The 12,983-nt window shown below is 54.7% G+C and overlaps 1 protein-coding gene across 1 annotated transcript; it reads left to right on the forward strand.

Annotated features, from left to right (window-relative positions):
• The first annotated feature begins 5,350 nt into the window (after window positions 1-5,350).
• On the forward strand, window positions 5,351-11,127 carry BMF (Bcl2 modifying factor). Its single transcript, XM_024732604.1, has 5 exons — window positions 5,351-5,464; window positions 5,876-5,974; window positions 8,151-8,447; window positions 9,981-10,122; window positions 10,836-11,127. Exons 3-5 carry the CDS (start codon window positions 8,156-8,158, stop codon window positions 11,125-11,127), a joined length of 726 nt encoding a protein of 241 aa, XP_024588372.1. The 5' UTR covers window positions 5,351-5,464; window positions 5,876-5,974; window positions 8,151-8,155.
• Window positions 11,128-12,983: the final 1,856 nt, after the last annotated feature.

Genomic DNA, 12,983 nt, shown 5'->3' on the forward strand with positions numbered 1-12,983 from the left:
GCAGCTCTTCCTGCCATACCCTCCTCCTGCCCCCAGTTTCTCTTTGAGCTTGTGTGTAGGTGTGCTGATGAAGGCTCATGTGTGGGGAGAAAGGGTGCAGATATGCTCAAGGATCCCCCCCAGGGATCGTATCTGCACCTTTAGCCCTTGGTGTGGAGCCTAGCACATGACAGGTGCTTGGTAAATGTCTGGTGAACTCACATCTGGGTGAGTGAGCCCCTCGCTCATTGTCAGATAGTGGTCCTCTCCCACTCCAGGACAGCAGGGGCAGAGGGCTTGGCTGGGAAACAGCTGATCCAACTCCTCAGCCCGGAGCCTCTTGAACACCAGATTCAAAACCTGAGAGGCTCTAAGCCCAGAAAGAACGAGTCCCCAGCTCTTCCGGTGGCAGGTTTCCTTGATAGCCATTGATTGTTCTCTGGCCTCAGCTGGAAATTTCTGAGATGTCCTTGCCAGTCCCAAGGAGAAGTATGTACTAACATACTAATGTAACTTTGCCCAGGAAAGAGGCTTCATCCTGGGGGATGTAGAGTAAAAGGAAGAGTATTTTGATTGGATTTCTTCATTCCTTGGCAGGATAAAGCCAACTTCTTTTCCATGGGCTGGGCAGGCTGAGTCCTGGACTGCGCAAGAGTTGAGGACACTTCCCGAGGGCCACGCTTATAGTTTTCCTGTAAATTTGTCTCCACAGACTTAGTAAATTCCGTCACGTGCCAAGCCTGGAAAAGGGCGGTCCGAGGGTACCAAGCTGTTGATGGCATCACCTTTGCCTCCTGAGAGGAACCTCTGCTGGTGAGAAGAAACTCAGGTAAGGACAGCCATGCTAAGTGGCCAAGACAACGTAGATAGGACATTTATGGAAAATCTTCCACTGCAGCTTTTTCCCCACTCCCCAAACACAAAATTATTTATATTTTCTAAATGTGGAGATGTACATTCATTCACTCATTCAGCAAATATTTTTTGAGTATTCCCCCAAACAAAACTATGTGTTGCCTGTCATAAGCATGTGATCCCGGACTTCACCTAATCTGTTATGTTCCGCTGGGCTTTCGCATGGTAGCCTCAGTCTCTGCATTTCCCTTTACATCCAGGTCTCTGAATTCCCAAATATTTTCTCTTTAGCGCCTGCTTTTTTGATTTGAATCCCACTCTCCAGTGATTGGTAAGGAGTGAGTTCACTGACTAGGAAATCAAGTCTCTCCACTTACTCAATTAGCAGAAGCCAATCTGTCTGTTCTGGTAGGTTCCACCCCACCCCCACCCCCGCTCCCCTCAGCTCCACACATACGCGCATGCACACACACACACACACACACACACACACACACACACACACACACACACACACACACACACACACACACACACACACACACACCCCTCTGCAACTCAGAAGAGAGGGTCTATTCCTTTGCAGACAGATGGAATGATGCACAGAAAGATAAAATCACTCTGTTAGAGCAAGTCCAGCAAGGGAGGACACCAAGCCTTCCAGGTTCCTGGCCTTTCTTACACACATGATCCCTCCCAGAGGGAGTTAAGAGGCAAGAGGGTCGAGCGCTCTGGGTTCCTCCACCAAGACGCCCACCTTACCCATAAATCAGTTTCCAATCTAACCCCTCCCTGGGGGTTGAGTTACAAACCTCAGTAACCCCAGGGCGGCCTGCCTGGTAATTCCTATTATTCAGCTGTCAGCTGTTTTTTTAAAAACCTCCCTTCCCAGTGATCCCGTTACCAGAGTTTTAGAGCCCATTCCTTGTCTCAGAGAGAAACCCTATAGCCAGGTGAAACAATGGAGGGGGCTCCTGCCTGCTTTCTACAGGGAGCTGGGTTTTCTCTTCTGCTGAAAGCAGCCTCCCCTTAACTCTTTGCACTCCCTCCCCGATTGTCAGGAGTGGTGTGCCTCCCTCTCAGGCCTCCGGCCGATGCCTTTCAGAGTAACGTTGCTTTTCTCTGGGCAAAGTTTTGCCTCCTAGAGCCAGCATCAGTTAGCAGAGAAGAAAAACAAGCTGGGGCAAGGAGTGGGTAGAGAGAGAGAGAGAGAGAAGAGATTCTTCAAAACTGCTGCTGTGGCTGCAAGGTACATTTGCTCTGAGCCCAGTCACAAGTCCAGGGTTCTTCTGTTCCTAGGGTGCTGCTCTTGGTAGGGGGCTCCGAGCCCAGATCTCCAGCCCAGCAGGTCCTGACATTGCGGAGTCTGCCCTGTGCTGGAAGGGGAGAAAGGGCACAGAGGGAGGGGTCTGCTTTGACAGTGATGAGAAGTGGGGAGTGAGGCTTCTGACCTCCCTGACCCCTTTATCCCTGACAGTGTTTTCTGGCCTCTCTGGCTCAGAAGGCTGGGCCCCTGCTGCTTGACCTTAGAGGCTGAGAGCACAGGAGGCCAAGCCACGGGGTGTCCTTCAGAAGGAACCCGAGGGAGCAGGCTGGGAAGGCCTGGGAGAGAGGCCCGAGAAGAAATGTCACTAGAGGGTGTGACCCTTCTATCTTGCAACCTGCCCAGACCCACTAAGATGATCCCCTCTGCTCCCCAGCCTCATTCCCCTACAGTGGTGTATTTAAACCTTTTATAGAGTCACAAACCCCTTTGGGAAACTTTTGTAAGCCACAGAGCCACCCCCCCCACACAAAAATATCTGTGTGAATCCACAAACACCATTTAGCCAGTTTCAGGGGTTCACAGACCCTGCGCCTCCCGCCTCCCGCCTCCCGCCTTCCACTGCAACCCGGTGAGTGCCCGGGCGGCAGGGGGCCGGGCGGTGTTGGATCACGCCTCCTTGGGGAAGTGGGGAGAGGATCACGCTGCGCGTGGGGGCCCGGGAAGGGTTGGGTTGCGGGCTGAGGAGACCCTGGTGAGTCCGGCAAATACATGGATCCCAGGTTAAAACGTTTCTCTATCAGCTTCCTTGCCTCGTGAACCCAATTCCACCTTGCAGGGCTATGGTGAAGCAGACAGAGCTTTTGCAGCACAGGTGGGTCGGGAGAATCAAGATGACCCGTGCCCCCTGGGGCCTGTGCTGCCCCAGAGGACAGACTCAGAGCTGGTTTGTCCTTCAGTTCTATTCCTGACCCTAAGTAATGCCCATAGGCCCAACTGGCCTGCCTGAGATACTGGCCCAGGAGGAGGGCCACTAAGAAGAGTTGGATGCACGAAAGGAGGTGTGTGTGTGGCAAACATGGTGAGGGCTCCTCAGTGCCCTGCATGGAGGCTGGGCTTGGTCTTCTCATCTGCCCACATATGGCATGAGTGCTAGGTCACCCTGACCAGCTCTGACACTCCTTCTTGGCCAAGCCTCCTGGTAAAATAACATACCTCCTTTTGGCTCTGGCACCTTTTTTTTTTTTTTTGCGGTACTCGGGCCTCTCACTGCTGCGGCCCCTCCCGCTGCGGAGCACAGGCTCTGGACGCACAGGCCCAGCGGCCACAGCCCACCGGCCCAGCCGCTCCGCGGCACGTGGGATCCTCCCGGACCGGGGCATGAACCTGTGTCCATGAACCTGTGTCCCCTGCATTGGCAGGCGGACTCCCAACCACTGCGCCACCAGGGAAGCTGCTCCGGCACCTCTTTCAAGCCCCCCGCCCCAGCCGCTCCGCGGCACGTGGGATCCTCCCGGACCGGGGCATGAACCTGTGTCCATGAACCTGTGTCCCCTGCATTGGCAGGCGGACTCCCAACCACTGCGCCACCAGGGAAGCTGCTCCGGCACCTCTTTCTGGACATCTGTCAACTTCTGTGGGGACTGGGCTGATGTCCCAGCTTGACTTTCCCCCTTTTCCCTCTTCTCCATCCTTTTGGGGACAATTTTTCCTATTCTAGCAACCACAGCCCTCATGCCTTGTCCACTCTCTTTCAGGTACCCTTCGAGGGAGCTAGGGAAAGAATTGGTAGGAAAAAGGTACAAGGAGACTTCGGACTCCACTGAGCTAAGAGTTCCAGCTCCACTTAGCTTAAATCTGTCTGAGTTTACAACCCAGAAAGAGCATCTTGGTGGTCAGAGCACTGCCAGTCCCCACTGTCCCCTGGGTCAGGTCCCATCATTGATCACCTAATCTGTTGCAGGGACTGCTCCCTCTCACTGATTTCTGGTCTCTTTGTTTATCTTTCCTCAAGTCCAGGCTTGGTCAAGTGAGTCATCTTCTATAAAATCTTTGCTGTCTCCCCTTTGCCTCCGGAATAAAATGCAGACTCCCCAGCCTGCCATTCCAGGGACACTTCTGTAATCTGATCTGAACCTCCCTGCCCATGCCCACCCTTCCTCAATCCGAGTGTGTACCCAATGATCCTGTCCTCCAGCCTGCCCTTGCTCCCTGGACAAGTTTTCCAGTTCAGCTCTTTATCCTGCTCAAGCTAGGTCTTGGCTATTTTATCTGGCTTTCCCGATTGAAAAATTGCCCCATCCTTCGAGGTCCAAGTCAAAAGCCACCTCCCTGAAACCTTCCCCAGTCTGCATTCTGAATTTTTCTGCATTCCCAGCAGCCGTTATCCCTGGCATTAACACATTTCATGTTGCCTTCCATTATTTTCCGGTCTACTTCTCTAGGTAAGTTATATGCTCCCTGAGGGCAGGCACCAGGTTTTTGGCACCTAGCCCAGTAGCTGGCACAATGTAGGTGCTCAATAAATGTTTATGAAATAGCCCAGAGACTCCCTTGCCTATAGTTTGCGGTCTGCAGGACACGCTGCTTTCCTTGCAGCCCCAGAACCATCTCTGGGTGCTGCCATGAACAGGACGCGTGTCAACTGCCCAAGCAGCCCCTGCATTCTTGATCTCTCCTCTCCTCGGCCAGATGTTAATGTTGACTATCCACGCCCAGTCAAGAAGAGGACATGAGGGTCCCTTTGGATGTGTTTGATCTGAATGTTACTCGATAACAATGTCAGACACACGTGTTCTCCACCTTCCTACAGCTTTGGGGCTGGAGTTTTCTTCTGACCTGCCCAGCAGCCAGGAGGATGCTTTGCCTCTCCCCGCTTCCTCCTCTTCGACTCCCTTTCTGGACGCGCCAAAATTATTCGGCCCCTTGAAAGAGAAGACAAAAGTCACTTTGGCGCCCCCTGTCTCCCTCCTAATAGGGAGGACTCAAGGGCTCTCGAGTGCTTCCCGAGCCGGCTTTAGGAACCGAACCTGCGTGGGCGACGGCGCTCCAATTGCGTTTCTGGAGGAGGTCGGAATTTGGCTCGGCCCCTTGCCGTGTTTCCAAGGGAAGGTTCGTACATTCGTGACCGTCCCTGGCAGCTGCCCAGCCCGGGACTTGGGGTTCCACTCGCCATTGGCTAGCCGTCGGTGTGACGCGCCAGAGGCGGGGCCTCATCAGCTGTTTGCGGGATGCCCCGAGCGGGCGTATTTTGGAAACAATACCGCGCGGTGCAGAGTGGCCTCCACCCGCGCCAGCCCGCCTGCCGCCGCCGCCGCCCCTGCCTGCGCCTCCCGCTTCCCGCCTCCCGCCTTCCGCCGCAGCCCGGTGAGCGCCCGGGCGGCAGGGGGCCGGGCGGTGTTGGATCGCACCTCCTTGGGGAAGTGGGGAGAGGATCGCGCTGCGCGTGGGGGCCCGGGAAGGGTTGGGCTGCGGGCGTCTAGAGTGACCATGGACTGGGGCGTTGGGGTATGGGAACGGGGTACAAAACCCACATCTAAGTGCGCTGCTCCACGAAGGAACGTGGGGGTAGTAGCATTTGAGACTCCAAGGAGTTGGGTCCAGGTGGGCAGGGGAACCTGCGGTGCACTGCTGAGCAGACCTGGGCGCTCGAGAATGGCCCGGCCTCTGGATCTGACTTTGGGGTAGGGCAGGGAGTTGTGGGACGTCCTGCATCCCTGCGGAGTCTGAAGGCTCCTCTCCTTAACAGCCGGGCTTTTTCCCTCCTTCCCAACTGAGTTTGGGCGCCAAGCCCCCGAGTGCTCATCACGCTGGACCCTGGCGCGGAGCCCTGGCATCACGACTCGGAGGCCGAGATTCTCTCCTGGAGTCACCCAGGTCTGCTGTGTGGTGTGTGTGTGTGTGTGTGTGTGTGTGTGTGTGTGTGTGTGTGTGTATGTGTATGTGTGCGTTCCCAGATTTTAGCCCTCGTCGAGGTTCAGAATGTCTAGCTACTGCTTCTCCTAGGAGAAGGAGTCTGAGTTCAGCATCCCTGTTAAGAGTCCTTAAGGGCTGGGACGGCTCCAGCAGGCTTTAGATCCCCTTGCTAGGAATAAAGACTTCCCTGGTAGGGCACTTAGGAAGTGCCCTTCTCCTGCCGGTTTGCACACCACCTCTTCAGCTCAGGGGAAGGGGAGAAGAAGGTCTCTTTACTGTATCTCAGTTTACACTTGACCTTGTCCAGCACCTGTCCAGAGGCTCCCACCTGCAGAAGAGCCACCTGCAGTTCCTGTGGATAGTGGGAAGGGTCCCCCTCAGGCTTGCAGAGCCACACCCTCTGGCTGCACCTCCCCCACTGTCCAGTCCAGGCAAGGGTGGAATTTGGGGCTTTGCTGGGAGCGGGTGGGGGAGGTGATAGGCTTCAAAGGAAAACCCAAGACAATGACTCCTGACTGTGATTGGCTTTGGAGGGCCCCATCTTAGGTTGGGATTGCCAACTTGCAGAGAGGAGGTGGAAGGGCAGGAGGGGAGCCCCTGCCAGGTGACTGGCAGGACAGCACTTGGCCCTTTCAGCGGGAAACCTTGTTTCCTGGTACTGATAAAGTGTAGTTCTCTCACTCCCCTTTGGGAAACACTGTCCAAAGAATACCATGTGCCTGTTTTGCCATCCAAGCGGGCATCTCCTCGCTGTCCAGGGAAGAGGGCAGGATAGGGACCATAGATAGCTCAAGGACAGGATGGGATGGAGGGAGGGTTGAAGCAAGCACTTCAGAGAGAGCTCGCATTTGAGAAAGCCAAGATTTCTGAATTTAACTGAGCTTCCTTAAATACTTTACCAACCCACAGACCATTTGGCTTGTTCTTCAAAGGCGAGAGACTGGGAGACAGAATTCCCAGGGGACCTCTAATTGACTCTGGCAATGACAAACACTGTCTCTCTGTATCCTTAACCATTCAGGTGGTTGCTTTTCTGGCTGCCTCAGGGACCCTAAGGGGTTCCTGGTGTGTGTATAAGGGGTTGGCTCGGGAGCTCAAGATGCTGCGTGGCTCCACGCTCAGACTTCCAAGAGCCATCGGGTGGAGCAAGTGGAACTTCTTTATCAGCAAGAAACTCATGTCAACAACCTAAGGAGTTTAGGCAGCGAGTGAGGTCACAGACAGAGCGCTAAATTTCACTTCCTTCTGTGAGGCAGGTTGTACCAATCTCAGGTTCAGCGCTGGCAGGAGTGGTAGGCTGTGGGGGAAAATTTGAAGTTGTGGAGACTAGTGAGTAGACTGAGCTGGGGTAGGCTGGCCGCTTTCCTGGATGCTGGACCTCCCCTCTAGGCTAAGCTGTGGTGGGCAGACAGCTGTACTCTGCTGACAGGGCAGCTGCAATGACTAACCTGGGTTTTTCTCCGCTCTCTCTCTCAGGACACACTCTTACCACATGGTTCAGCCTGTTTGTTGTGTTGAGCAAGCAGGGGGTGGAGACTAGGGTCTTGGGTAGGGCTTAGCAGGTTTGGAGGGAACCTGGCCACCCTAGGACTGCTGGCTTTTGTTTTTTGCTGCTGAGCCCGGAGCTCAGCTCAGAGTGAGATGAGAGTTTGGTGGTTACTCCTCAGGCCGGTGAGTGAGTGTGTGTGTGTGTGTTGTGAGCACTGTGTGTACAGCCAGTCACAGCGCCCTCTGCCCTCCCACAGCTACTCATAGAGGCTAGTCTTGTTGACATTTCTCCAGGTACCCTGCGTGCTTGTAGCAGCTGATCATACCCCTCTATGGCTCAGAGTCAATAGCAGTCAAACTGCATGACCGTGACCAGCCTGGGTTAGAAGAAGAGGCCGAGGGGAGGGAAGGTGGTTCTGAGTGGGCCCAGGGAAGAAGCGTGGAGAGTCTCAGAACTGCGAGGCAGCCCACATGAGGGGGCAGTGTCACCCTTGGCAGTGCTTTAGCTCTAGGGTTGTCTGTCATCAGTACCTGACCCCACTTCTCCACATAAGAAGGGGGAGCAGGAGAGAAGGAAGGGGAGGGGAGTCCTTCCAGGTATAGCCTGGGTGGGGGCAGCCTCCCGGATGCCTGCATTGCACCCTAACAGGGGAGATGGAGCCACCCCAGTGTGTGGAGGAGCTGGAGGATGATGTGTTCCAGCCAGAGGATGGGGAGCCGGGGACCCAGCCTGGGAGCTTGCTCTCTGCTGACCTGTTTGCCCAGAGCCAGCTGGACTGCCCCCTCAGCCGTCTGCAGCTCTTCCCTCTCACGCACTGCTGTGGCCCTGGGCTTCGACCCACCAGCCAGGAAGACAAGGCTACCCAGACTCTCAGTCCAGCCTCCCCAAGCCAGGGTGTCATGCTGCCTTGTGGGGTGACTGAGGAACCCCAGCGACTCTTTTATGGTGAGTGCTCTTAGCCTCAGGACTCCTCCCTTAGAGACTGGGGGAAAAGAGGGGACTTTCCCTCCCCAAACCTGTGCTTTGCTATTTCCTTCCCCAAATTGAGCAGCAAGGGCTATCGATTCTTCAACTCTCACCTGCTGCTTCTCTGCTTGTTACTGCTCCTCACCTGTGCTCCTCAGGCCCCAAGCAGGGCAGATTGCCTTGCCATTCTTTCTGCTCTTTTGTCCCTTTCTGGAAGGATCTTTGGGTCCATGGTGTCTCCTTGGGTTGGAAGAAGGGTACCTGGGTCTCGGCCTTTACATCCTGTGGCCTGTTGTGTGGCCCAGCCCTTTGTGTGGTGATAGTGATGTACCTTCTGTAAAGTGGCTAACGCTGCGTGGGGAAGGCTGGGGGTCTGTGACTCACTGTTAACACTGAAGGGAAAAACCCAGCCTGTTCTGGGAGGGTAGGTTCTTGAAGGCAAAAGGTGGCCCCCAGCTGTCACTTGGGACTTTCTGTGCTTGGAAGGGGAACTGGAGAAAGAGGTTGGGCCTGCCTGGGCTCAGTGCCAGCAAAGGGGCTGTTTCCAAGGCTCAATCAGACAAGACCCCTTCATTTGTGGGCTTCAGTGGTTGGTTTTATGAGCAATCTGCCTTCCTCTGGCAAAAGGGCAGGGTTAGACACTCAGTCTGTTTTCTTCATTTAGCACAAAGCTTCTGGAGAGAGGGCCGAGGTTTGGAGGCTATCTTGCTGTGTCTGACGGAGCAGATTGAGGAGACGCTGCAGTTATTCCCAGAGGGAGCTGCCCTATAGGACAATTCTGGCAAAGTAGTCCTGGCAGGAGTCTGAGAAGATAGATAAGGCAGGCGGGGAAGAGGGAAAGACGGGAGCAGGCCGGCGGGCGCCCCTAGTGGCAGCTCTTGGTAAGTGAGGAGCGCAGGTCTAGAGGTCTGGCCTGGGACTGCCTCCAGAAAGGAACTTGGCTAACCTGTGGCTCAGAGGAGTCCTCTCTCCGTATTTTTTTGTGTCACTGCCCAGAGCTTCAGGGCCTGAGACCAGCCTTCCTCTGCTGCACTAAAAAGCGAAGATACTTTTTTGCCTTTCTCGTTCTCTGTCCCCTTGCTTTGCTCAACCCAGGAACTCTGGAGAGCTGCCTCCAGTGCTTTTCCAGAGAAGAGCTTCAGCCTGCTACTACTATATCAGGGTAATAAATAATAAACTGTGGTCAAGCGTAGCTGGGTAAATAAGGACAGAAGGTTGGCAAGTTCACCCACACCTATTACCTTTGCCATGGCACTGCCGGTGAATGGAGGACTGAAGGCAAGGCTGGGACCATTCCCTTCTCTTCTCCAGCAGCAGCTTTCACACTCTTGGGTGGCAAACAAGTCAGGCTGTCCACGTTTGGCAGAGTGCCCTGCTAAAGGCAGACTAAGTTCCTCTCCTTTCCCACACTATGGTCTACCCTTGGCCCCAGGTCTCGGCCAGGAGTGGCAGGCATGGGGAGGATGGGGCAGCTGTGAAGCATGCTGAGATGTGGGCCCTCTGTCTTTGCAGGCAATGCCGGCTACCGGCTCCCCCTCCCTGCCGGTTTCCCTGCAGGCTTGCCCCTTGGTGAGCAGCCCGCTGAAGGGCAGTGGCAACATCGAGCAGAGGTACAGATTGCCCGAAAACTTCAGCGCATTGCAAACAAAACCAAGCATCCAAGAATATATTTGACTCAATCATCATCATTTTAAAGGTATTCCATTATTTACCAACTTTAACAATTATAAAACTCTTTAAAATTTTTTTGTAGTTTATTATGGGAGGAGAACTGCCAAAGAATCTATGCTATGCTTAAGATTATTAAAGATCTGGGACTTCCCTGGTGGTCCAGTGGTAAAGAATCCGCCTTACAAAGCAGAGGACTTGGGTCCAATCCCTCGTCAGGGAACTAAGATCCCACATGCTGCAGGGCAACTAAGCCCGTGCACCACAACTACTGAGCTCCTGCGCCTCAGCTAGAGCCCGCGTGCTGCAAACGACAGAGCCCACACAGAGTTTTGGCCTCATGCTATTGTGATTCTCATGGACTGGATGGGCCTGGCTGGATGAGCACTCTTGCCCTCACCTCTGAGATACAAGTTGTTTATCTGCCCACTCTCAGCTCAGGCTCCAGGGAGATGCTACGATCCCTCCCAGGGGATGGGGTCGCTTTCTGCAGCCTTGATTGACAGACTCTCTCTTCTTGAGGCCAGGGGTGGGAGATGGTTTCTCACAGACCTAAGGGGAAGATTTTCAGGGTGCTGAGGAAGACTGGACAGTCGGGGGGTGCCTGGCTGCGGTGCAGCGTAAAGCGGGTAACCAAGGCCGGGGATGGGCCTGAGGTGGGGAAAGTGGTGGAACCGGTTGTAACCTGACACTTTCCAGCTGGGGAGGCCGCTTCTCATTGTCTCTGCCTGGGAACCGGGGCCTGGGACTCTGGAGTGTGTGTACCTCAGAGAGTTTGTCCAGACCAGCGGCCGGGCGCTCGGCCGGGCGCTCGGCCGGCAGCCTGGCACCAGCCCCGCCAGGGCGGAGCATCGCGTGTCAGTGGAGCATGCGGCAGAGCCCATCAACAAAGGCGGCGGCTGGCGGGCTCGTGCTGGAGGAGCCCTACGTGCCATGGGCTGGAGGCTGCCCTGCTCCGCAGCCGCTGTCTGGGCCGCCCCCGGGCACTTAACCCTTCCTCTCTGGGCTGACTTTCTGGATGGCTGCCAAGGTGGGGAGAGAGGAGCCTGGGGCTGGATCCCTGCTAGTACAACCAGTGCTGAAGCGAAGGCACGCCACCTGGAAGTGAACACATTCGCTACCTGTGGGACGGTGTCCGTGGCCCAGTCAGCTGTGTGTGTGTGCGTGCACGCATGTGTAAGTCTATATCTGACTGTATATCAGGAAATCAAGAGAATAAATAATCCACCATGATTGGGCAGACCCTGAGGTTAGATGGGGAACTTCAGGTGACCAGAGGACAGCTATTGGTAATAGAAGGTTTGACTTGGCCAGCACCAGGGGGAAGAGAAACTGACTTTGGATTTCCTCAGAACAGGCCATCTGGGGTTAGATATGGTGAGTGCCCCTGCCAAGGGGTTCTTAGGGAAACTTGGGGCTATACATGGTCCTGGTGGCTCTCCCAGGCCCTCAGGAAGGGAGGGTGGCCCTATGCTTAGATAATAAGGCAGCCTAACCACCTCCTCTGGCTCCAAGCTCTAGCCCCTATTCGCTCCTTTGATTTTTCTGTGGAGACTTGGCTTAGAGTTTCCCCTTCAGTCCATGTGTGGATGCACTCTTGATTCTTGATTTCTGCCTCTTGGCCTTCTTCCTGTCCATTCACTCTGCCCTGGTTGTGTAGGCCTGTGGTTGGCCTGAGCTCGCAGCTTCCGGTCCCAGGGCTGCAGCTGATAGAGGACACGGTGACTGTGGGTCTCCCAGGCTCATCTGGAGAACTATCTGGGAGGCAGTTTTCTGCGTTTCCAATAGCCCTGATCTCTCTCAACAGTTCTTTTCCAGAATGTTCAGCCATCCACGGGTGAGCCCCTGTGGGCTTGGGAGCAGGCTGGGAGGCCTCCCTTGCCCAGCTGAGCCCTGGCACAGGACCAGAACTCAGCCCAGGGCCCTTTCTTCCTGACTCAGTTCCGCACAGGAGAAACTGGCCCTGATCCCAGGTCTGACCGTGTTCTTTGCTGCTTGCCATCATTGACCCCCGTCCAGGGCTGTCTCTTTGAAGGCCTGGTTCAACTCCATACAAGGTGCTGTCCTCTTAGCCAGAGCCTTCCAGCTGGGGAGGAGGAGGGGCAGAGGCAGTGGAGAACTGGAGGAGAGTCTCCCCTGCTCTGCACCTCACCTCCTACTGGTTCCTGACTTCCCTGGGCCCCTCACCATCCTGCCAGCTACCTACTCCTACCATGCAGTGGCAGGAGGCTGGCCAACGAGGCCTTTCTAGCCAAGAGCTGGTTTCCCCAAACTTTCCATTGCAAAGAGCCAGGCTTTTTGTCCACTGGAGTCTTCTTGCTCTTAGCCCCCTCCTCCCTGCTGTCCCTGCTCACTTCCCTAGGAGCTCATCCTGTGGGAAGGGCTGGGGTAATGGCTGTGGGCAGATGGAGAGCTGGCACGTGTAGGACCTTTTAGCAGCTAGTTTTAAGAAATGAGTCATCTCTGAACTTGATTATGATATAAACTAATGTCTAAATATTTCGTATCTACACAATACTGTTGTCACCCTTACATTCTTATCCTTCATCTTCTTTCCCTATTCCTTCCCCTCATCTTTGCAGACAAGGAGACTGAGGCACTGGGATGGAAGTAATTTAGGGTTAAGTCTCTAGGCTTCAGATACAAAGTCAGAAGGCTCAGGTTTGAATGCCAGCTCTGCTACCTACTAGCCACCGGGAAGTCTCTGGCAGAGCCTGTTTCCTCTTCTGTAAATTAGACCTAATGCCAGAGAATCTGATCGTGAAGATTCAGTGAGAAAATACCTACGAGAGTTCCAGGCACACAGTAGGTATTCTTTAATGCTTGTTTTCTTCTTTCCTCTCTATA

The sequence above is a fragment of the Neophocaena asiaeorientalis genome, unplaced genomic scaffold (genome assembly GCF_003031525.2).
Source record: "Neophocaena asiaeorientalis asiaeorientalis breed wild unplaced genomic scaffold, Neophocaena_asiaeorientalis_V1.1 scaffold119, whole genome shotgun sequence".
Lineage (NCBI taxonomy): Eukaryota > Metazoa > Chordata > Mammalia > Artiodactyla > Phocoenidae > Neophocaena > Neophocaena asiaeorientalis.